Source organism: Perca flavescens, chromosome 2, assembly GCF_004354835.1.
Source record: "Perca flavescens isolate YP-PL-M2 chromosome 2, PFLA_1.0, whole genome shotgun sequence".
Lineage (NCBI taxonomy): Eukaryota > Metazoa > Chordata > Actinopteri > Perciformes > Percidae > Perca > Perca flavescens.
The window spans coordinates 4,591,926-4,614,425 of record NC_041332.1 but is presented as its reverse complement, the minus strand read 5'-3'; the positions used below and the strand labels follow the sequence as shown (position 1 = coordinate 4,614,425).

At 42.7% G+C, this 22,500-nt stretch overlaps 2 protein-coding genes across 2 annotated transcripts in view; one reads left to right on the top strand and one right to left on the bottom strand.

Moving 5' to 3' along the window:
- ppp3r1b (protein phosphatase 3 (formerly 2B), regulatory s1ubunit B, alpha isoform, b) overlaps positions 1 to 22,500 on the bottom strand; it is a 42,595-nt gene that overhangs the window by 4,633 nt on the left and 15,462 nt on the right. The window contains exon 3 of the mRNA XM_028598063.1: positions 2,766 to 2,942. Coding sequence (XP_028453864.1) covers positions 2,766 to 2,942 — 177 coding nt within the window. The remainder of the gene's footprint in view (positions 1 to 2,765; positions 2,943 to 22,500) is intronic.
- Positions 12,752 to 17,902, top strand: LOC114568434 (E3 ubiquitin-protein ligase TRIM21-like). Its single transcript, XM_028598056.1, has 3 exons — positions 12,752 to 12,934; positions 15,764 to 17,403; positions 17,527 to 17,902. Exons 2-3 carry the CDS (start codon positions 15,766 to 15,768, stop codon positions 17,533 to 17,535), a joined length of 1,647 nt encoding a protein of 548 aa, XP_028453857.1. The 5' UTR covers positions 12,752 to 12,934; positions 15,764 to 15,765; the 3' UTR covers positions 17,536 to 17,902.

The window sequence follows — 22,500 nt, the reverse complement described above, 5'->3', positions numbered from 1 at the left end:
AGTTAACGTTGTGTTAGTGTTTTAGTTATTGAAAATGTTGTCTGTCTGACATGCCTAGGCAGTTTTGTCAAACTCTCTTGTGTGGGAGGGGCTTAGGAGACGGTTTGGGCTGCAGCAGAAAGGGGGGAGGGACTGAGAAGTTGTTGATGTTCAAATCGTCGTAGCGCTATCCTATTGCGTGCAGAGGGGAATTTGAAAGACAACCGTTTGTCCCGCCCCCTCGAGTATTGAGCCCTGCCCAATGAGGAGTTCCCAGACCTCAACATCTGGATGTGGGTCTGGCTCGTCAGGCTAGCTGAATCTGTCTTTTCATCCGATTTTGAGAGGCGGGTTGGTGCGTCGGTGCCTTTACACAACTTTGACCATAAAGTTCATAACGTTATTTTTATTTTACTTCACTTCTAAGACTTAAAGGAATACGCCACCGTTTGTTGAAATAGGGCTTATCCCGGTCTCCCCTAGCTGTAGATAGGTGGGGTCTCCTCTAGCTGTAGATAGGTGGGGTCTTCCTTGCTGTAGGTAGGTGGGGTCTCCCCTAGCTGTAGATAGGTGGGGTCTCCTCTAGCTGTAGATAGGTGGGGTCTCCCCTAGCTGCAGATAGGTGGGGTCTCCTCTAGCTGTAGATAGGTGGGGTCTCCTCTAGCTGTAGATAGGTGGGGTCTCCCCTAGCTGTAGATAGGTGGGGTCTCCCCTAGCTGTAGATGGGTGGGGTCTCCCCTAGCTGTAGATGGGTGGGGTCTCCCCTAGCTGTAGGTAGGTGGGGTATACCCTAGCTGTAGGAAGGTGGGGTTTCCCTAGCTGTAGATAGGTGGGGTCTCTTCTGGCTGTAGATAGGTGGGGTCTCCCCTGGCTGTAGATAGGTGGGGTCTCCCCTGGCTGTAGATAGGTGGGGTCTCTCCTAGCTGTAGATAGGTGGGGTCTCCCCTAGCTGTAGGTAGGTGGGGTATACCCTAGCTGTAGGTAGGTGGGGTCTCCTCTAGCTGTAGATAGGTGTGGTCTTCCCTAGCTGTAGGTAGGTGGGGTCTCCCCTAGCTGTAGATAGGTGGGGTCTCCTCTAGCTGTAGATAGGTGGGGTCTCCCCTGGCTGTAGATAGGTGGGGTCTCCTCTAGCTGTAGATAGGTGGGGTCTCCCCTAGCTGTAGATAGGTGGGGTCTCCTTTAGCTGTAGATAGGTGTGGTCTTCCCTAGCTGTAGATAGGTGGGGTCTCCTCTAGCTGTAGATAGGTGGGGTCTCCCCTAGCTGTAGATAGGTGGGGTCTCCCCTAGCAGTAGATAGGTGGGGTCTCTCCTGGCTGTAGATAAGTGGGGTCTCCCCTAGCTGTAGATAGGTGGGGTCTCCCCTAGCTGTAGGTAGGTGGGGTATACCCTAGCTGTACATAGGTGGGGGTCTCCTCTAGCAGTACATAGGTGGGGTCTCCTCTAGCTTTACATAGGTGGGGTCTCCCTTAGCTGTAGATAGGTGGGGTCTCCTCTAGCTGTACATAGGTGGGGGTCTCCTCTAGCAGTACATAGGTGGGGTCTCCTCTAGCTTTACATAGGTGGGGTCTCCCTTAGCTGTAGATAGGTGGGGTCTCCTCTAGCTGTACATAGGTGGGGGTCTCCTCTAGCTTTACATAGGTGGGGTCTCCCTTAGCTGTAGATAGGTGGGGTCTCCTCTAGCTGTAGATAGGTGGGGTCTCCTCTAGCTGTAGATAGGTGGGGTCTCCTCTAGCTGTAGATAGGTGGGGTCTCCCCTAGCTGTAGATAGGTGGGCCAACGCATTTTTTTGTGGCATGCATCGTTTTAGTCCGGTGCAACACCGGCAGCGTCGCCGCTAGTTAGCTTAGCGTAGTGAATGGAATCCTATGTTGCCGGTTAGCATGTTGTGAGTAAAAGTGAGCCAACAAAAGACAAAAAAAACAACCTAATTACTTGCACTGAGAAAAAAAATGCGTTGGCCCACCTCTCTACAGCCAGGGTAGACCATGATAAGAACTATTTCAACAAACGGTGGCGTAGCCCTTTAAGTACATAAAGACAGTAGCTTTAATGTTTCCATTCGGCCGCCCATCTTGGATAGTCATGACCAGTCGAATGTAAACAGTAACGCTACTGTCTTTCTAAACTATCTTTGTAATAAACTGTCAGTTTACAACACACGCTAGATGCTTTTTTCAGCCTTTTGCAACGTATTTGTAACTGGCTGAGGAACATTTTGGGGGCTTTATGAGGCCCAAAATGTAAGTGAGAAGACTACAGTATTTGAGACATGCAATGACACAGTCAAAATATTTGACTTTTTCTCTTAAATAAAAGTATGTCAATAATCTACATGTCTGGCCCTGGATGAGATTCTCATTTTCCAGTGTGGCCCTCTGGGAAACTGAGTTTGACACCCATGCTGTACGGTGTCCTTGAGTGTCGAGAAAGGCGCCTTTAAATAAAATGTATTATTATTATTATTATTATTATTAAAACAGAACGTTCGACTCGGTACACATATGTTATTAACCCCCTAGGTTCATTTTGCGCCTGAATTGTCCTTTAAGTGCAGTAAATGTCAGCTACTTTAAGACTTTTATTCAAGTGATATTCTAAAAGGAGACTTTAACTTCTACCAAAGTCATTTTCCGGTAAAATACTTGTACTTTGAGTACTTTATACAGGACTGCTGATGATACAGTAGTAAAAACTTTCTATCAGAGTAAAGTATCCTGTAATAGCAAAGTATTAAGTTCAAGAACACAGGGCATTTCAGCGCGAGAAAGGGAAAATTATGTATTTACCTTTAAAGTCGACTTCTCCGTTCCCGTCGGTGTCGAATATGTCGATAACTCGCTGCACGAGCGGATTCTGCTGGAGCTCCGGTAGAGACATGAACTCCTCCACGCTCAGGGACCCGGAGTTATCTAGGTCGAGTTTCTTAAATCTCTTTCCTAGCCTCTTAATCTCATCAGCATCGACTGAAAAGAAACACAGAGAGACACACAGAGAGAGAGAGAGAGACAGACTTATATTCAGCATCTGAAACAAACAAAAGTTTTCAGACCAACAGGAAATTGTTCGGATGTTTTCTGAGCAGCAAGTTTGGGCGACACACCTAATCCATTAGAACACCTGCCGTCTACCTGTATCCTATCTGTGCTGCCTGTAGAAACCATTTCCCCTCCGTACATCCACGATCAAACGTACCTGGTGTCTTCTTCCTACTCGCCATGGTTGCTCTAGAGTTTCTGGTCCCTGTCTGTCTCTTTCTCTCTCTCTCTGCACCAGTTCGGTTGAACGTTGTGTCTACCGGACCAACTAAATTCAATCTATCAATTTATATTCGTCACATGAAAATCGTACGAGCTACAATTTCACTTGACACACAATCCCACCAGCTCCTTCAACTTGTGCATTGAGCACTAAGCCCCCTAACACCGGGTCATGTGACGCCTCTTTCAACATTAATCACTCGGCTGATAGCCGGAGAGGTGGGGGCCGTATTGTGTCGGTAACCTGGTAGTTCACGGAGGTAATGTACCTTTGTCCTTTAAAAAAAAACAAAAAAACAACAACCAACAGGGAAATACCTTGCAAAAAACAAAGTCCACAAGGCTCCAGCAACAAGTGGAGTTCAAAGAAACCATGACATCCATTGAATACAATACGACAAAGACCATTTTAAATCATTTCAATGAAGTAGAAATGTCAATAATGAGACTAAAGTGCCAAATGCCAAACGTAAAGTCAAAAAGCTGTCAAGCTTTTGACTTGATTGTTACTGCAGCAGCAACAACAGTCCTCCATGCAGATCAGTAACCGGTGTTATGACACAGAACGACCACCAGATGGATCATAACACAAAGGAACGATGAGGGACTGAGTTAGTGAACTGCTGCCACGCTGAGTCCTCACACCTGGGTGACTATTATCTCAATCAAGATCTGATGCAGATATAAAATACAATCACTTATAATAAACAATCATTGTCTTGTTCACGGGTTCTCAAGCTGTTTTTTCCAACAATGTTCCCCCTTTGAAGAGTTTTTTTTAAGCCATGTACCCCCTAACCAGAGTGAATAGTATATGGTAGGAAGAAAAAAAAAAAGTCTCTAAAAAGGAAGAACATAGCGATGTCACCGATAGATTTACTAAACAACAGCCTTGGACCCGGAAAACATTTAGATGATGATGAAGAAAGGCAAAAAAAAAACTTGGAAAAAGACTGTAGGAAAAAGGAAGGAAGGCAAGAATAGGTTGAAAATAATAACAAAGACTTGGGAGAAAAAAACACAGTAGAAAGAAGGAAGGCAACACTAGGGCGACAAAAGGGACAAAAACTTTAAAATGCTTTGAAAAAAGTTACAAAAACTAATGAAAAGAGACCGTAAAAAGTAAGGAAGAAAGGCAAGAATAGGACAAAACCTTCAAAAATAAAAAAGGTGACAAACTTCAATAATGGCAACAAAAACTTTGAAAAAGCGACAAACTTGGAGTAAAAAAAAGACAGTAGAAGTAACTACAGTCTGGGAACTGAAAAACATTTAGCTAAAAATGTCACGTACCCCCTGCAGTCCTCCAGAGTACCCCTAGGGGGAAACGTATACCCCTGTTTGAGAAACACTGGTCTTGTTGATAATACGCATTGCATGTGTTGTATGATTGGATGGTAGTATGTTGGAACACTATGGAAACAAGTCTCGGACCTTGGATCGTATATGTTGCAGAAGTGAGACGGAGTCTTTCTTTGTGTCCAATAAACTCTAAACTAAACTCTTCTTTTTAAAGTCAACACACATGATAACCTGTTAGGTAAAGCTCCACCTTTGCTCCATATTAACTAGACAACACCCTGGTATTTCACAATAAGAGTGCACATGAGAGGGAGGAAACAAACAGCAGAGGTGCAGTAAGAGGAGGAGCAACACTGGAAAGAGGAGAGCTTCAACGTCACACTCCAGAAATGAAAGTTAAGTTAGTCAGAGTGTCAGCCACGCTGCAGTCGAGACAAGTCTCGGTTTCTCTCTGAAAGAAAACTCAAACCGACTTCATCAGGTCTTTCTCAACAACACAGCAGAGTCTCTGACAAACACTGGTGAGTACAGCTGATCACATTTACTGGGTTTTAACAGAAATTTGAATTCTTGTGTTAAAAATAATGTTGCCGTAGCTATTGTTCTCTTTCTTAAAAGAATAAAAACTTGCAGTGTTTGGATATATTGGACACCTTTTCCACTGTGGAAACTATGAGTCAGGACCATGGGTGGGGCCTTTTCTATAAGATAAGATAAGAAGCCTTTACTGTCATAATACAATAAAAACATTGAAATGGCAAGTGCCCCTTCCAAGGAAAGAAAGTATATTGCTGACATCTGTATAAAACATAAAGAAATATATATTTATTCAACAACCAACAGGGTTTCAGACTAACTTTTTTTACTACGAGCAATGTTGCACATCTTGAATCAACCTGCAATGCAATTTTTCACAATTTCCCCCTTTAAAATAAAAAAAATACAAATAACTACAATGTTTAACAAATGCAGAGAAACGTAAACAAGTATTATTACTGTCAATGTACTGTATTATTGCCTCTGCCTCATACAAGCTCTCCCTCCCTCCATTTTTTTCTGAACACACCTCCCTGTAAGACCAGCACACCCAGAATGCACCTGAACACACCTCCCTGTAAGACCAGCACGCCCAGAATGCACCTGAACACACCTCCCTGTAAGACCAGCACGCCCAGAATGCACCTGAACACACCTCCCTGTAAGACCAGCACGCCCCAGAATGCACCTGAACACACCTCCCTGTAAGACCAGCACGCCCCAGAATGCACCTGAACACACCTCCCTGTAAGACCAGCACGCCCCAGAATGCACCTGAACACACCTCCCTGTAAGACCAGCACGCCCCAGAATGCACCTGAACACACCTCCCTGTAAGGGGCCATCCACACGGAAAAGTTTTTTTGCGCAAACGCACGTTTTGCATCGTTTGGGCCAACCGTCCAAACGAATTCTGTAAACCCACTTTTTTGAAACCTGGTCTCTGGGTGAAAAATTCCAAAACCGCTCTCGCTTAGAGACGGTGAAACCGCATATGTCCGTATCAATGATGTCATCGCCACACCCCTCTTTTACACCCTCTCTTACCCACGGCCACTGACGCACACAACTGCGGTGAAGCTAAGCGAGCGTGTCCCATCTCCATGGTCAAACCAGCTCACTTCATCTAAATACTTTGTCTCTGCTCCCTGACACTTCCCTCTGGATTCTACACACGTTATATTGCTAACGTTATGTAGCTAACGTTATGTAGCTAACGTTAAACATCGCTAAAGTAGCTGACCGCTTCAGCAGCGACATAATGTTAACGTTAGCTGCTATGGCTATCTGTTTATAAAGTGGAAGTAGACAATTTATCAACTAGCTAGCTAATCTGTCTGTTTTATCAACTCCTTGAACGGATTATAGTAACGTTTACCACGGCTTACTGTAGAAAGGCTACTGCAAGAAAAACGAATAGATTATAGGTTATCAAAAAGACATTGGACCATTGATGTTTGTTTGACTGCCGATGTTAGCTAGCTGCTAGCGCGCTGTTATCTTGTCCGATTGGCAGACAGAATTGCAAAAAAAAAAGCAATCCAACAGCACATTATACAACGTAAACAAAGACACGTTTTCTTGCGGCGGCCTTTATAAAATGAGCAGTGGTGAAAGTTATTATAGTCCACGGATGTATTAAGAGAGAATTAGTCTAGCTAGTCATGTTATGACGGGAAGTGGAAGTGACTATGCTCTTCTTCTCCGTATTTTGGTGAATTTCTGTAGCAGAAACAGAAATTCTGGCCTGGAATATGAAGTAGCGTGTGGAGTCTTTTTTCAAATGGTTTCGTTTGGACGCAACTATTCTTGAAACAAATCCAGGGAAGACGGGTAAAAAAAAAAAAAGATTGTTTATGTACGTGTGGACGGGGCCTAGGACCAGCACGCCCATGGGCGCATAGATGGGTGCAGGTGCATTTGCTATTTAAACGACGTGGGCGCTGTGGTAAATGTCTGAGATAACATTAGCATTGATGTAAAAATGCAAATAAAAATGCAAATAAATCAGGGAATGCACAGGTAATTAAGTGATATCCCCTACGTTGTGGTGTTCAAATAAAACCCAGTACATTTTGTCTGAGACTGAGCCCCTGCCTAAAAGTACTTCAACACTGACAAGGGCTACTAACTCTGCTCCGTGGACCGGAAGCTCTCGCAGCGAGGGTTGAGAGGGTAAACAAAGTAATTTTCTTGCCAAGTACAGTATTTAGCAAATAAACGGATGAACTTTGGCTGCGAATCGCCACTCATGAATAGATTATGTAGACGTCATGATTTTCAAGGAAAAGTGGTAAAAACAGCTCCAGGCAAAATCATGTCAATGTCATCAACCTTATTGCCAGACTGAAGATCCATTCAGAAGATACAGACACATGACATACCACATTAAAAAGAGAAAGATAAACATATACAGAGAAATAAAACCAATAAAAACAGACTCATTTTGATTTTAATCCGTGCTCATGTGGAATTTTCTTACCAGCACATTAGCTTGGGCATATAATATGCGATGCTATGGCTGAACGATTTTTTGAAAATAATCTAATTGCTCTAATCGGAGCTAACCGCTAATCAGAGCTAATCGTTGCTAACCGAGCCTTCAGTTCTGCGTGCCTGTATCCATTAACTGCATGTATGGACTGGAGCCTTCATTTTATTAAAATGGCTGTAAATGTTTTAAACTACAACTCAGAGTTGTTTGAATGACAAAAATCAGCTCAAGGTATGGCGTAGCGTTAGCGTGCCAAGTTGATGCTTTCTCTGCGGAGTGCAGACTGATTTGCTCTCGCGAGTCATGTGACCAAAGCGCAGCCTTTGCGATTAGGAAATCACGTTTTAACATATTGCGCTATTATTGCAAATGCAATTAATCGTTCAGCCCTATGCGATGCTGCCTGTATATATCTTCATCTGATAACTGACCTGTAATGTAGTGACCCAGATATGACATTTTATTACACTCATCACTTGTCCTGACAGATGAAAGTCTAGAAAACCAAGATCTTTGTCCGCTTTTGTCCTACATAACAAGACAGCACTCATGTTGGCATTATACCACACATCATATTTCACCCCATATTCAAAGCAGATATTCAGTAGCTGCTGAAAACCAGCACCGCTGTATGTTTCAGCATGGTTGACTTTTACGGGCGATCAGTGTGACGCCACGAAAGCGGGACATATGAGTGTAGATAACGTTACCTACGCAGTTGAATAATCCCTTACAGACCCTCTCCCTCCTTTTTCTTTTCCAACAAGAAATAAAAAAATGTCATCAAATTTCCAGGTGGCACATGTCCAAGTAGTTGTAAAAAATACTTGCACTGTCTCAAAAATTGGTTGCAAAATGCAACAATTTGGGAGCAGTTTGGAGCCTTGTACAATCATAACACTTATTTTTATACAAATAGCTAAAGCCAATTTGAATAAAGTATTTTTCTTTTCTTTCACCCAGTGTGTAGATATGGCTGCTGCAAACTATCTGCCATCTGAAGATCAGTTTCTGTGCTCCATCTGTCTGGATGTGTTCACTGATCCTGTCACCACATCATGTGGACACAACTTCTGCAAGAACTGCATCAATGAACACTGGGATACTAATGACCAGTACCTGTGTCCGATGTGCAAGGAGGGTTTTACCGTAAGACCGGATTTGAAAATAAATACTTTCATCTCTGAGATGGTTGCTCAGTTCAGACAGTCAGCTCAACAGAAAGCCAGCAGCAGCAGCTCAGAGCAACAAGTGTCCAAACCAGGAGAAGTTCCCTGTGACGTCTGCACTGGAACCAAACTGAAAGCCCTGAAGTCCTGCCTGGTGTGTCTGGTCTCCTACTGTGAGACTCACCTGGAGCCTCATCTGACCATGTCAGGCCTGAAAAGACATCAGCTGATCGACCCTGTGGAGTACCTAGAAGGCAGGATGTGTACGAAGCACGATAAACCTCTGGAGCTGTTCTGTAAGACCGACCAGACATGTGTCTGCATGCTCTGCACTGTTTTAGACCACAAGATGCATGATGTTGTTCCTCTAAAAGAAGAATATGAAGGAAAGAAGGTAGAGCTGGGGAAGACAGAGGCTGAAATTCAACAGATGATCCAGAAGAGACGACTGAAGATTCAGGAGATCAAACACTCAGTCGACCTCAGTGAGGAAGATGCAGACAGAGAGATAGCAGAAGGTGTTCAGGTCTTCACTTCTCTGAAGGAGTCTGTTGAGAGAGGCCTGAATGAGCTCATCAACACGATCAAAGAGAAGCAGAAAACAACAGAAAAACAGGCCGAAGCTTTCATCAAAGAGCTGGAACAGGAAATCTCTGAGCTGATGAAGAGAAGCACTGAGGTGGAGCAGCTCTCACGCTCTGAAGACCACCTCCATCTTCTCCAGAGTATCCAGTCCCTAAACATCCAACAACCTCCACCCACCAAGGACTGGACAGAGGTCAGCATCCGTCCATCATCATATGAGGGGACTGTGGTGAAAGCTGTGGTTCAGCTGGAGGAGACGCTCAGTAAAGAGATGAAGAAGCGGCTTGAAGCCGAGCTGAAGAGAGTCCAGCAGTATGCAGTGGATGTGACTCTTGATCCTGATACAGCACATCCTACACTCATCCTGTCTGATGATGGGAAACAAGTACGTGCAGAGAGATTTTCTGATTTTGCTTGTGTTTTTGGAAAGCAGAGTTTCTCCTCAGGCAGATTTTATTTTGAAGTTCATGTTAGAAAAAAGACTTCATGGACTTTAGGAGTCGCCAGAGAGTCGATCAGCAGGGAGGTACAAATCACAGCAAGCCCTCAGAATGGTGTGTGGATCAAATTGTTGAGAAGTAAAAATGAGTACAAAGCTCGTGCTGGCCCTTCAGTCAGTCTCTCTCTGAAGTCTCGGCCTAAGAAGGTGGGGGTGTTTGTGGATTATGAGGAGGGTCTGGTCTCCTTTTATGACGTAGATACTGCAGCTCTTATCTACTCCTTTACTGGCTGCTCCTTCACTGAGAAACTCTTCCCATACTTTAGTCTGCATCATGGTGGTAAAAACTCTGCACCTCTGATCATCTCTCCTGTCAGAGTAAACTAATCACTCCTCTTATTTCATTTAAGGGGATTCACTGCTGGTGAATAGTTATAGAAACCTCCGCAGTTGACTATTTACAATTAAGACAATTATCTTTTGTATTTAAACTTTTGTGAAATATGCAAATGAGTCCACATCTAATGCTAACATTTGGTTAATTTAGCAGAAATTTACAGGTGCAGAAAGACAAAGTGTAGTAAAAAAAACACCTAAATGTGTATTTTGGATATTTTTCCCCAACCAGTCTAAAAGACAACATGTTACTAAAAATTTTAAATGTATGTTTTTGCCTGTAGTGAAGGCTTGAGCCGGTGTATATGCCGGTTTAACCTGTTAGCATAAAATCAAACGGGTTTAGCGTCGTACATCAAACACAATCAGTGAAACTGGAAATCCACCAAACTCTACTGTAGTGTCAACTTTTAAGGAAATAAAATATAATATTTATATTTTACATTTTATGTTCTACAGAATCTGCTTACTGTGGTGATTGATTTACAATTAATTGTTAAGATTTCTTATTATATGTAGCCTATCTCATGACAAAGTCAACACATTCATTTGATGCATCATGACACACGTTATGTGAAAAATATCTATTTAAACCTCTGTTAAACCCACAGACATTTATGCGCATATAAGGTTTGACTCAATTTGCAAAAAATGCTGCAAAATAGCTTGATTTTTTTTCATGTGCAGCCACAGAAAACATATAGCTGAATATGTCATTATGTCATGAAGCTATATTAAAGAGTAAGGCCTATTACATGCCTATAGTGTAGAACACAGTAGATAGATAGCTAGATACTTTATTTATCCCGAGGGAAATTGTAGGCATCCAGTAGCAGTGTTGGGAACGTTACTTTAAAAAAGTAATTAGTTATAGTTACTCACTACTTGTTCAAAAAAGATAACTGAGTTAGTAATTGAATTACTCTACAATAAAAGTAACTCGTTACCAGGGAAAGTAACTATTTGCGTTACTTTAAAAAAAAAAAAAAAAAAAAAAAGTTGTTATATGTTTAAGAATTTGGATTTTTTTTAGCAGTTTTCACAAGTCAGTTGAAATGAGTAGAACAAGACAGGTGTTTAACATACATAACTTTCGATATTTATTGCACGTCTACCGACAGCAAGAGGTTTATCCTGCACTTCAAGTATTATCTTTGTAAGAAAAGTAAACAGTTACACCATATAAACTTATATGACACATATACTTTTAACACCTGCCTGTCATATGGTTGACTTCAGCCTGTGTCATAGGTTTTTGTTGTGAGGCAGAAAGATCCAGCTTTTGCTGCTTGGGAGGACTTTGCTCCGAGTCCTTCTTTGCTAGCAGATAACACGACTCTGCCTTAGCCAATCATAAACGCTTACCTCGTTATTAACCCACCTCCTCAGTGGCTGTTAGCAAGGGATGCGTACGCATTACACAGTTTATTCAATCAGTGCATAGTAACGCACCGCATTTAACGTCCAGTAACGTTAACGGCGTTGTAACGACGGGAAAAGTAATTAGTTAGATTACCCCGTTACTGAAAAAATAACGCCGTTACCTAACGTCGTTCTTTTAAACGCGTTATTCCAAACGCTGTCCAGTAGCTTAGACAACCATAACTCAACAAACACACGTATAGCTCACGTACATAAAAACCACTCACAGAAATTTAAAAGAGTTAACAATTTGTGAAGTGATTACAAAGGTCTGGTATGGACTGACCATGTGATGTATATGTCGTTATACCATGTGAGGTATGTGTTGTTATACCGGGTATAAAAAGTTAATGGATATAATAGAATAGATTGTGGGAAAGGGTATTGCTTAATTACTCGTCACTTAAGCCATTTTTATTTGTTTTGTGAATACTGGTAAGATGCTTTATGAGTCATCTGTAAAAATGTGATTGTAAAAATAAAAACTGTAAAATAAAGCAGTTGTTGAACACAAGGCCTGAGTAAACAGTGACTTGAGCACCAAACACTGAACAGAAAAGCTGGTTTACACATGCAAGTTGTATTTCATTACGAGTACATTGTGTTTCCTGTGGCTGTTTCACAATAAAAGCTCCCTGTGTGTTTCACCAGTTAAATGCTTTTAATGTGAAGGAGTGGCAGGAGGAAATGTTGGTGTTCACCAGCAGTGATTAAATACAGTACGGCTGTAAGAGAGTGAACAGTGAACAGTAAACAGCGAGGCCGAGCAACAGCTGCCTCTGCCACGGCCGAACCCGATTGTTATTAACCGTTTGTGGACACACACCAAAAATAACAAGATTAAAAAATGTATTATCAACATAGTAGTCTTTTAAACCTGAACTACAGACATACAGAGTAAAACATCCTGAGGAACTCCAGAGATCATATCTTCAGTCTAAATAATTTTTTACGAACTTTTTTTGACACTTTTGTCACTTTTTTCCAAGGTTTTGTCGTTTTGGTCACTTTATTGTTATTTTTGCTCTACTGCAGCCAGTCAGAGCCACAATCAAAGTTAACACACAAATAAGTTGAGTACAGTATTGCTTCACCTCACGTTAGGCTAGAAAAAACTTGTATGTCTCTAAAATCATGGCCAAACATGAGGAAACCTAACAGTGCTGCAGTAAGAGGAGGAGCAACACTGGAAAGAGGAGAGCTTCAACGTCACACTCCAGAAATGAAAGTTAAGTTTGTCAGAGTGTCAGCCACGCTGCAGTCGAGACAAGTCTCTGTTTCTCTCTGAAAGAAAACTCAAACTGACTTCATCAGGTCTTTCTCAACAACACAGCAGAGTCTCTGACAAACACTGGTGAGTACAGCTGATCACGTTTACACTTTCTACAACCAGGATTAACACTAAACTTCAGCTCTACTCAGACAGGAAGTTCCTCTCTTTTAATTTCTTGTGAAATTGGTAACAATATAACTATGGCTGTTTGTCTGCAGGCCCACTATACAGTAGCTAACAGCTTTAAACAGTCTCTCTGTGTCAGTTCTCAGGACTTTAGGAACTTGGAAATGAATGTCTGTGGTTTGGAGTTATGCTTCAATCCTATTTTCCTACTACTGTTATTGTTTACTGATAACTTACCTACATACTGCTTCCTCTATTTCCATTGGCTGTTTCATACTAATGCATGAATGATGTGAAGCAGCTAGAGGAAATGCAAGGTTTGTCATAAAGTAAGCAGAGTAGGGGCTTGGGATGGTGTAAACATTTTTCTTTAACCTCCTCCCTTCTGGCAGGCGCTACACATCCCAGCACACAAAAAACAACCAGACGTAAGATCAGCTTCTTTCCCACTGCCATCACTCTACTTTGGCAACTGACCCACTTCTCTACACATTACATACTTATCATTCCAATATGCATCTTTGCACACTACTTTTTCACTATTACTTTTTGCACTTTACATCCCACTCCATGTGTCTTGATATTATGTCTTATTTGTATATTTGTATTTTTGTATATATATCTGTATATATGTTAATATGTGCCTATATGTATATTGCTGTCTCTATTGTACAGTATGTGTCTATAATTGGTCTATGTTTACATGTCCATTTGTTGAATGTATAGAGAGTTAACACCTACCAAAGTTTAATTCCTTGTGTATGTACAGTAAGTATACTTGGCCAATAAATCTGATATCAAGCCTAACACCAGACCAGAGCGGGATAATAAATGTTATCACTAGTTGTCTCATCTGCCCCCGAGTGAGACTAATGAGGGAGCCCATAATGAGAGTGTAGCTACTCCAGACCACCTGGTGTCGGTAATGCGCCTCTAAGTTATGACTTTTTTTTTGTTGAAAGGTTTTAAACAACTCACTTTAGTTGTTGGTGTTTCCGCTAGCTACCATCTCGGCAGTCAAAAAGAGTCAATCTCCGAATGCAACGTAACAGGGAGGAGAGTAGAGATGGAAAGATCCTAAAGATTAGTTCCATGTAAATGCACGGATAATTTGTTGTTTTGTCGTTAGTGAAAAACAACATTGACCTTGTAGTTGAAAAAGGAGCCTCATATAAGAATGACATTTCCTCCTATGGAGTCCGTCCATTCGCATTCGGAGATAAACACTTTTTGACTGGTGAGATGGTGGATAGCGTAAACACTAGGGCTGGGTATCGTTCAGAATTTTTCGATCCGGTGCCAATTTCGATACCTCAGTTTCGATATAGGTTCCTAACGATACTTTTTTCGATACCATATGTTTAAAAATTCATTTCAACATCAACAAAAATACATTAAACACAAAGCTTTTATTTTCCATCTTAATGGTGAATCAAAACAGTTATCATTGTTAAAAATATCTGGTAAAACTGCTCACTCAGAGTAACATTAATAAAAGTGCCTTGCAAGCTCAGCCTGTCAGTCAGTCATCAGGGCAGAGAAACCACCGTTGTGGCTGCTTGTCTAAGAGGAGGTGTAACGTCAACGGCACCGCGACCACTTTCGGCTCGCCATTAAAATCATATCGCAGCAAACGCTGTCTGGGTGAAGTTTTAAAAAACTGTTACTACACTTGAGACCAACCGTGACTCTCTGTGACTTCAATCAAAACTGCAGACAGTTTACTCCGTCCGCACGTCTCCGTGTGTGTGTGTGTGTGTGTGTGTCAGTCGGAGCTCCGCTCTGTGTCAATATGCAGAGAGGACAGATAAGCTTGCGCTTACGCGCTCAGATGCTTTTGGAACCGAAATTTGGCACCGAAAGATAAAGAATTTTTCGATACTCATAGGATTGGAGTATTTTTTTCGATACCATAAAAGTATCGACGTTCGGTACCCAGCCCTAGTAAACACCAACTGCTAAAGTGAGTTGTTGAAAACGTTTTTTAGTAAACTCTGGGTACACAAACAATGTTCTCAGTGCTGAGTTCATGTGCAGAGCCCCTGGTGATACTTGGAGCAAAGTCTCATGTTGTGTCAAGCCTTCTTAGTGTTTAAAAATAGTGATTTTGATGCGATCATAGTAGTGCCCCTAGCACTCCCATTCAAAAGGCCATTTGGCCGAAAAACAAGAATATGTTGAATTTTAAAAAATGGCGCTTTCCGTCCTAATTATGCTTTTAAAACGAAAGTTTGACACAAGTACATTCACAAAAAGACCCAAGGTTGCATTTTGGCGAGAGTTACGCTTTAAGTGGCGGCTAGTTTTACACAGAAATAAGAGTGGCGGTGAGCTTGAGTCTATTTCTGTGAGAGAAACATTGCAAGCTGCTGCAGTTTGCAGCTCTTCTGCATCACAGATTGTAAAGTACACCTGACTACAAGAGATATTGAGCTAATTCTTTTCTCGAGTTCAAATATTTTAACTCACGCAAATTCCTAGTGCGAATTACGTTAATCTCTGCATCGACTGTATGCAAGCGCACCGCTGAATTTGTGTGAATCTTGTTCGGTGTCTATGCACCATCAGAGTGACTAAAATGATGTTGGCTGCTGAAAGCGTGGCGCAAATATCCCATCCTTATCAAAACATGCATGCATGCAATTAAAAATGACCTACTGTACTACTTACTGTTTTTCAAGTATAACATATATACTTGAACAAAAATGAACAACACTTATTTTTTAAATAATAAAAACTGTATTTTGAATGAAATGTTTTTCTTTTCTTCCACACCGTGTTTAGATATGGCTGCTGCAAGGTGTATGACATCTGAAGATCAGTTTCTGTGCTCCATCTGTCTGAATGTGTTCACTGATCCTGTCACCACAGCATGTGGGCACAACTTCTGCAAAAACTGCATCACTGAACACTGGAATGTCAATGACCAGTACCTGTGTCCGATGTGCAAGGAGGGTTTTACCACAAGACCTAATTTGAGAGTCAACACTTTCATCTCTGAGATGGTTGCTCAGTTCAGACAGTCAGCTCAACAGAAAGCCAGCAGCAGCAGCTCAGAGCAACAAGTGTCCAAACCAGGAGAAGTTCCCTGTGACGTCTGCACTGGAACCAAACTGAAGGCCCTGAAGTCCTGCCTGGTGTGTCTGGTCTCCTACTGTGAGACTCACCTGGAGCCTCATCTGACCATGTCAGGCCTGAAAAGACATCAGCTGATCGACCCTGTGGAGAACCTGGAAGGCAGGATGTGTACGAAGCACGATAAACCTCTGGAGCTGTTCTGTAAGACCGACCAGACATGTGTCTGCATACTCTGCACTGTTTTAGACCACAAGATGCATGATGTTGTTCCTCTAAAAGAAGAATATGAAGGAAAGAAGGCAGAGCTGGGGAAGAAAGAGGCTGAAATTCAGCAGATGATCCAGAAGAGACGACTGAAGATTCAGGAGATCAAACACTCAGTCGACCTCAGTGAGGAAGATGCAGACAGAGAGATAGCAGAAGGTGTTCAGGTCTTCACTTCTCTGAAGGAGTCTGTTGAGAGAGGCCTGAAGGAGCTCATCAACACCATCAAAGAGAAGCAGAAAACAACAGAAAAACAGGCCGAAGCTTTCATCAAAGAGCTGGAACAGGAAATCTCTGAGCTGATGAAGAGAAGCACTGAGGTGGAGCAGCTCTCACGCTCTGAAGACCACCTCCATCTTCTCCAGAGTGTCCAGTCCCTAAACATCCAACAACCTCCACCCACCAAGGACTGGACAGAGGTCAGCGTCCGTCCATCATCATATGAGGGGACTGTGGTGAAAGCTGTGGTTCAGCTGGAGGAGAAACTCAGTAAAGAGATGCAGAAGCTGGTTGAGTCTGAGCTGAAGAGGGTCCAGCAGTATGCAGTGGATGTGACTCTTGATCCTGATACAGCACATCCTAATCTCATCTTGTCTGATGATGGGAAACAAGTGTATGATGGTGATGTGAAGAAGAATCTCCCAGAGAACCCAGAGAGATTTTCTTATTGTGCTTGTGTTTTAGGAAAGCAGAGTTTCTCTTCAGGCAGATTTTACTTTGAGGTTCAAGTTAAAGGAAAGACTGACTGGGATTTAGGAGTGGCCAGAGAGTCGGTCAACAGGAAGGGAAACATCACACTGAACCCTGAAGATGGTTTCTGGATAATATGGATGACAAATGAAAATGAGTATGAAGCTCTTGATGCCCCTCCAGTCCCTCTCTCTCTAAAGTCCCAGCCTCAGAAGGTGGGGGTGTTTGTGGATTATGAGGAGGGTCTGGTCTCCTTTTATGACGTAGATGCTGCAGCTCTTATCTACTCCTTTACTGGCTGCTCCTTCACTGAGAAACTCTTCCCATACTTCAGTCCCGACTGTAATGATGGTGGTAAAAACTCTGCACCTCTGATCATCTCTCCTGTCAGAGTAAGATTTTTTTATTATACTTATGTATCCCATTACGTAGGCATTTATCTCTTCAACACTGCATTATGTCTCACGCCATTCAAACCTCTGGTAAACCAACAGACATTTATTTTACCTTTACAGGGTCGCTAGGGGGCTGAAGCTGATCCCAGCTGACACTGGCTGAGAGGCGGGGTACACCTTGGACACCAGTGACTTATAGGGGTAGCACAGGAAAAAGCCAGAGGCCCCGGAGAAAACCCACGCTGACATTGGGAGAACACGCAAACTCCACACAGAAGGGCACAAGTTGGCCAGCGGCTTCGAACCCAGAACCCTCTTGATATGAGGCGATAGACCTAACTGCCGCCGCAACACCGAATATCCCAAACTGCTTCAAATTTAGGGTTGGGTACCGAAACCCGGCGCTAATACGGCACCGGTGCCTAAAACACCGGTATCTAGCAGACCGAACTGCGACGCGGATTTTGGTGCCTCATTTCGGTGCCAATTAAATCTGCTCTACGATGCTCTGAAACAGACGTTAGAGGCAACAAGAGCATAGCTGCACTCAACGCTAGTTAACACTTCACTTGACAGCAGGTAACGTTAGCCTACCGTTAGCTAGCAGCTGGATTAAACACGGTTAAAATGCTGACAGCTTTTAACGGTGTAAAGGGTGATTGTATTTCACTGTGTAGGATTCCAACAGTGAGACGTTAAGCAGTGTGCAGCTGCCGTAGAAAAACACAGACGTGGTGCGTTAACTTGAAACTAGTAAGCCTCGTGGTGAATTTAAAGTTATTGTAAAATACCCTAATCCAAGTATCGGTCCAGGCACCGTTTTAAAAGTATCGTTTTAGCACCTGTATCGGAAAAAAAACCCAAACGATACTCAACCCTATTCAAATTATAATTTTTGCCTATTTTTTACATTACACGTCATTTAGCCAACGGTTTTATCCAAAGCGACTGACAATTTCTATATATGTCCGAGGTCGTACGCCCTCTGGAGCAACTACGGGTTAGGGGTCTTGCTCAGGGACACATTGGTTGATGTATCGCAGTGGGAATCGAACCCAGATCTCTCACACCAAAGGCATGTGTCATATCCCCTGCGGTGCTTTGTCTACAGAACAAAGTATGTGTCGTTGTTATACTTGGTACGTAAGGGTTAATGGACAAGTTAATGAATAGAGAAAAGATGCCAACAGATCTATCTTGTCTGAAAGGTGGTTTAGATAATTATTGGTCACAACGGAAAGTTCGTATACGTCTTGTACAAATGTACATATTTATAATTTTCACCTTATTTTTCTATCTTTTTACTGTGGTGATTGGTTTACACTTTAATGTTTTTTTGTATTTTTTATATGTATCCCACAGACATTTATCTTCACTTGCAGAAAACATGAAAGATAAATATGTCAAGATGCAGTTTTCAAAAATATTTAGTTTTCATGCATTTCATTGTGTCTTAAAGCTTCAACTACGAGGAATGCCTATTACAGGCCTACAGTGTCTACAGAACATCCGGGGTATAACAAGTTAATGGATGCTAGCTAACAGAATTTTCTATCTTGTCTGAAAGTGTTTTGGTGAATTACTGGTCACTTTGGCCAATTATTTGTTGTATGAATACTGGTAAGATGGCATACAATTCAAAGAAATCTGCAAATATGTGATTGTAAAATAAAAACTGTAAAATAAAGCAGTTGTATAACACAAGGCCTGAGTAAACAGTGACTTGAGCAGCAAACACTGAACAAAAAAGCCTGGTTTACACATAAGTTGTATTTCATTATTGCTACAGTTTAATGCTGTAACCATTGACTGTTAATATTGATGGACAGAGCATGTGTGACATCAACCATTGGTTTGTGGAGATCTGCTATGAGTCAAGTTTGCATTTACGGGCGCAGCCATCCTGTTTGCGGATGTGATGATTTTAGACGAGAGGGAGGAGAGAGGGAGGAGAGAGGGAGGAGAGAGGGAGGAGCCATACACTGTTGGGCGGTATCTGGCTGTGAGGTAAGCTGAGAGTTGGCAACGCTGCTTACACTCTACGTTACGTTACACACTTTCACTGGCAATCTGGATGCAACTGCTGCTGAAAGCCTACATAATTTGAGGTAAGATTTAGTTTTGCTAGGTTTTAAATATATCTTTGTCCCATATTGTTATATCACATATAAGACAGGCCGCGAACTGTCAATCACATCATAGCCACGTGCTAAAACACCCTCTGCTTTATCGTTTTTTAAAATCAACGAGACCACAATTAAAAAATTGAACATCATTCTGTGTTGCAGAAGACTTAAAACTAGTGATTGAGACCATAAACTCCTTATGAAGAGGTTTACTGAGGTAATACATCAAGGGAGAAGTGGGTCACTTTCTCATAGACTTCTACAGAAACAGACCTCCTTTTTGCACCCGCACGTGTCGCCCCCTGCTGGAATTCAGACAGAATGCAGTTTTAAGGCACTTCTGCATTTGCAGCACTTCAACAAACCGGACACTTTGTCCATTAATATTAACAGTCTATGGTTGTAATCCTTAGATTTCATTCCTCAATTGATTTGGCGACACCCCTGGTTACTGGTGGAAATAGCAAAGTGTGGTTGAGTAACTGCTTAGTCAGAACTACAACAGAAGAGCAGCTGCAGCAAAAAATAGACCAGGAGCACAGAAATAGCAGAGCTCATGCATCCAGTGAACACATGCACAGGCAAGAATGGCAGCAGATTGTTTTTTAGTAGCCTTTAAAAAAAAGCCAAATGTGACACAGCCATGTGTGGGGATTCCTCCTCCAGAAGTGTCTCGATTCTTAAAAATCACCTCTGGATGAGATCGTCACACACCATTAAAAGATGCCCTGTGGAGTGATAGATAGTTAACAGCCATGTTTACTGGCTTGCAGTCTTTTTCCTTTCTCTGCCTGTGCCGCCCACACCCTCTTGTGCTTGCAAGATACAAAGACAATGATGACCCACTTATAAAACGGGGGTGCCTGTAGAGCGCTTCTAGAGGGCAAAAACTCCACATGGTACGTTATAATGTAAACTATTCTGTGATGGGCTGAGTGAGTGACTTCAGCAAGGCAGCTTTGAATTTAACAGGGAACGCAGCTGCAGTGAACTGCTGTTCCTGATAGAAAATAAGGGTGGGGAGTCGAGGCGTTACAGCATCGGGGAACTCCCATAAATATCCCTGAGCAGGCTTAGTCTGTCAGTTGACTGGGGGGGGAAGCCAGACTGACATGACTCCCTGTTTCAGGCCGTCACCCCAGACACCTTGTCAAATGCCAGTGAGGTTTTGGTGAGTGCCGAGACACCTGAGAGCTGCCGGTGTGTCTTCTGGCCAGAGCCCAAAAGTCAACCGCAGTAATCAGAGACACACCTTGGCCACACAACAGGGTGTAGACTTTCTCAGAGGTTCCCCTATAACTGTACAGGCCTGGCGGGCCGCCAATCCAACGGGAACCTCCACCAGACCAAAAATAACGCCAAATATCCATTACGTTGCTCCTATATTTATTCAGTGTTGCACTGCCGTGAACTTCGGAGATGCATTGTTGTGAGTCTGTGAACAAGGCGGCTGTGGTAAGTTCATGTCTGGAACAGCAGGACTTTTGAGTGTCTGCTATCTTGAAAAGATAGTGAAGAGAACGTTGTCGGTAGCCTAGCGATTACAAACGGGCTCGGTAACGTACGACACAGATTTGGTGATTTTAGCTGAGAATATTCTGTTAAAAACAGATCGGTTATCCTGTTTTTCCCTCATTATTCGCTGTGAAGTGTGCTGGAAGTAGGGCTGTGCTCGATTGAAGAAATTCTTAGTCGACTAACACTCGTTCAGTCGTATCGACTAATCGATTAGTTGATTTAATCGACAGATCTGTAAATCTGAGTTTCTCCGCTAAGAGTCATGCAAAAGCACCACTTTAAGTCTTGTGTTTACCAGAGATGTGCTCGTACGTTTCTTGGAAATAAGTCATTCAGCATGAAGAAAAGCATCAAACATGACTAATGGACTAAAGAGATCTAAGCTGACTAAGACCAAAACGACCAATTAGTCGACTAATCGACTAAGAGGGAGCAGCCCTAGCTGGAAGTGATGCAAGGTAGCGTTTTATGTTGAGTGAAAACTGTGCCGGACTCCATTTAACAAAAACTGCCTTTTAAAAAGGTGCACTATGAGTTCCTGCATAGTTTCAGCGGGATTTCATTTTGGTCTCAAATCGTAGGCTTCTCTCCTTGATCCACTAGCTGCCTGCCCCCCGAATACACGTAAACGTAAATCACACACTAGGGGCACAGGCTGTGCACCAAAATGGTACTCCTGTTATTTCCTTACAAACATGCAGCATTTAAAAAGGTGCACTATGAGTTCCTGCATGGTTTCCTTTTGGTCTCAAATCGTAGGCTTCTCTCCTTGATCCGCTTGCTGCCTGGCCCCTGAACACACCGTGAAAAAGCCCGGTCTCGGGAGACAACACAGGGGTCGTAAACGTCAAGCAAACACTAGGGGCACAGGCTGTGCACCAAAAATACAACAAAGCACATTCTGGCCAATCACCGACAAGATGGTTGTTGTGTCGCACCCTCCATTATGTGCACACGCACTAACCCCACCACCCTCCCCCAACCATATCTTGTCGGTGATTGGCTGGAACGTGGTTTGTTGTAATTTGGTTGCTGCGCCGGACTCCATTTAAATAAACTGCCTTTTAAAAAGGTGTACTATGAGCTCTTGCATGGTTTCGGTGCAATTTAATTTTTGTCTCAAATGGTAGGCATCTCTCCTTGATCCGCTAGCTGCCTGGGCCCCTGAACACATCGTGAAAAAGCCCGGTCTCGAGAGACAACACAGGGGTCGTAAACGTCAAGCAAACAAACAAACACTAGGGGCACAGGCTGTGCACCAAAAATACAACAAACCATTCCAGCCAATCACCGACAAGATCTGTTGTCTCCCGAGACCGGGCTTTTTCACGGTGTGTTCAGGGGCCCAGGCAGCTAGCGGATCAAGGAGAGAAGCCTACAATTTGAGACAAAAATTGAAAGCATACAGGAACTCATAGTGCACCTTTAAAATGTGACATGCTTGTAAGAA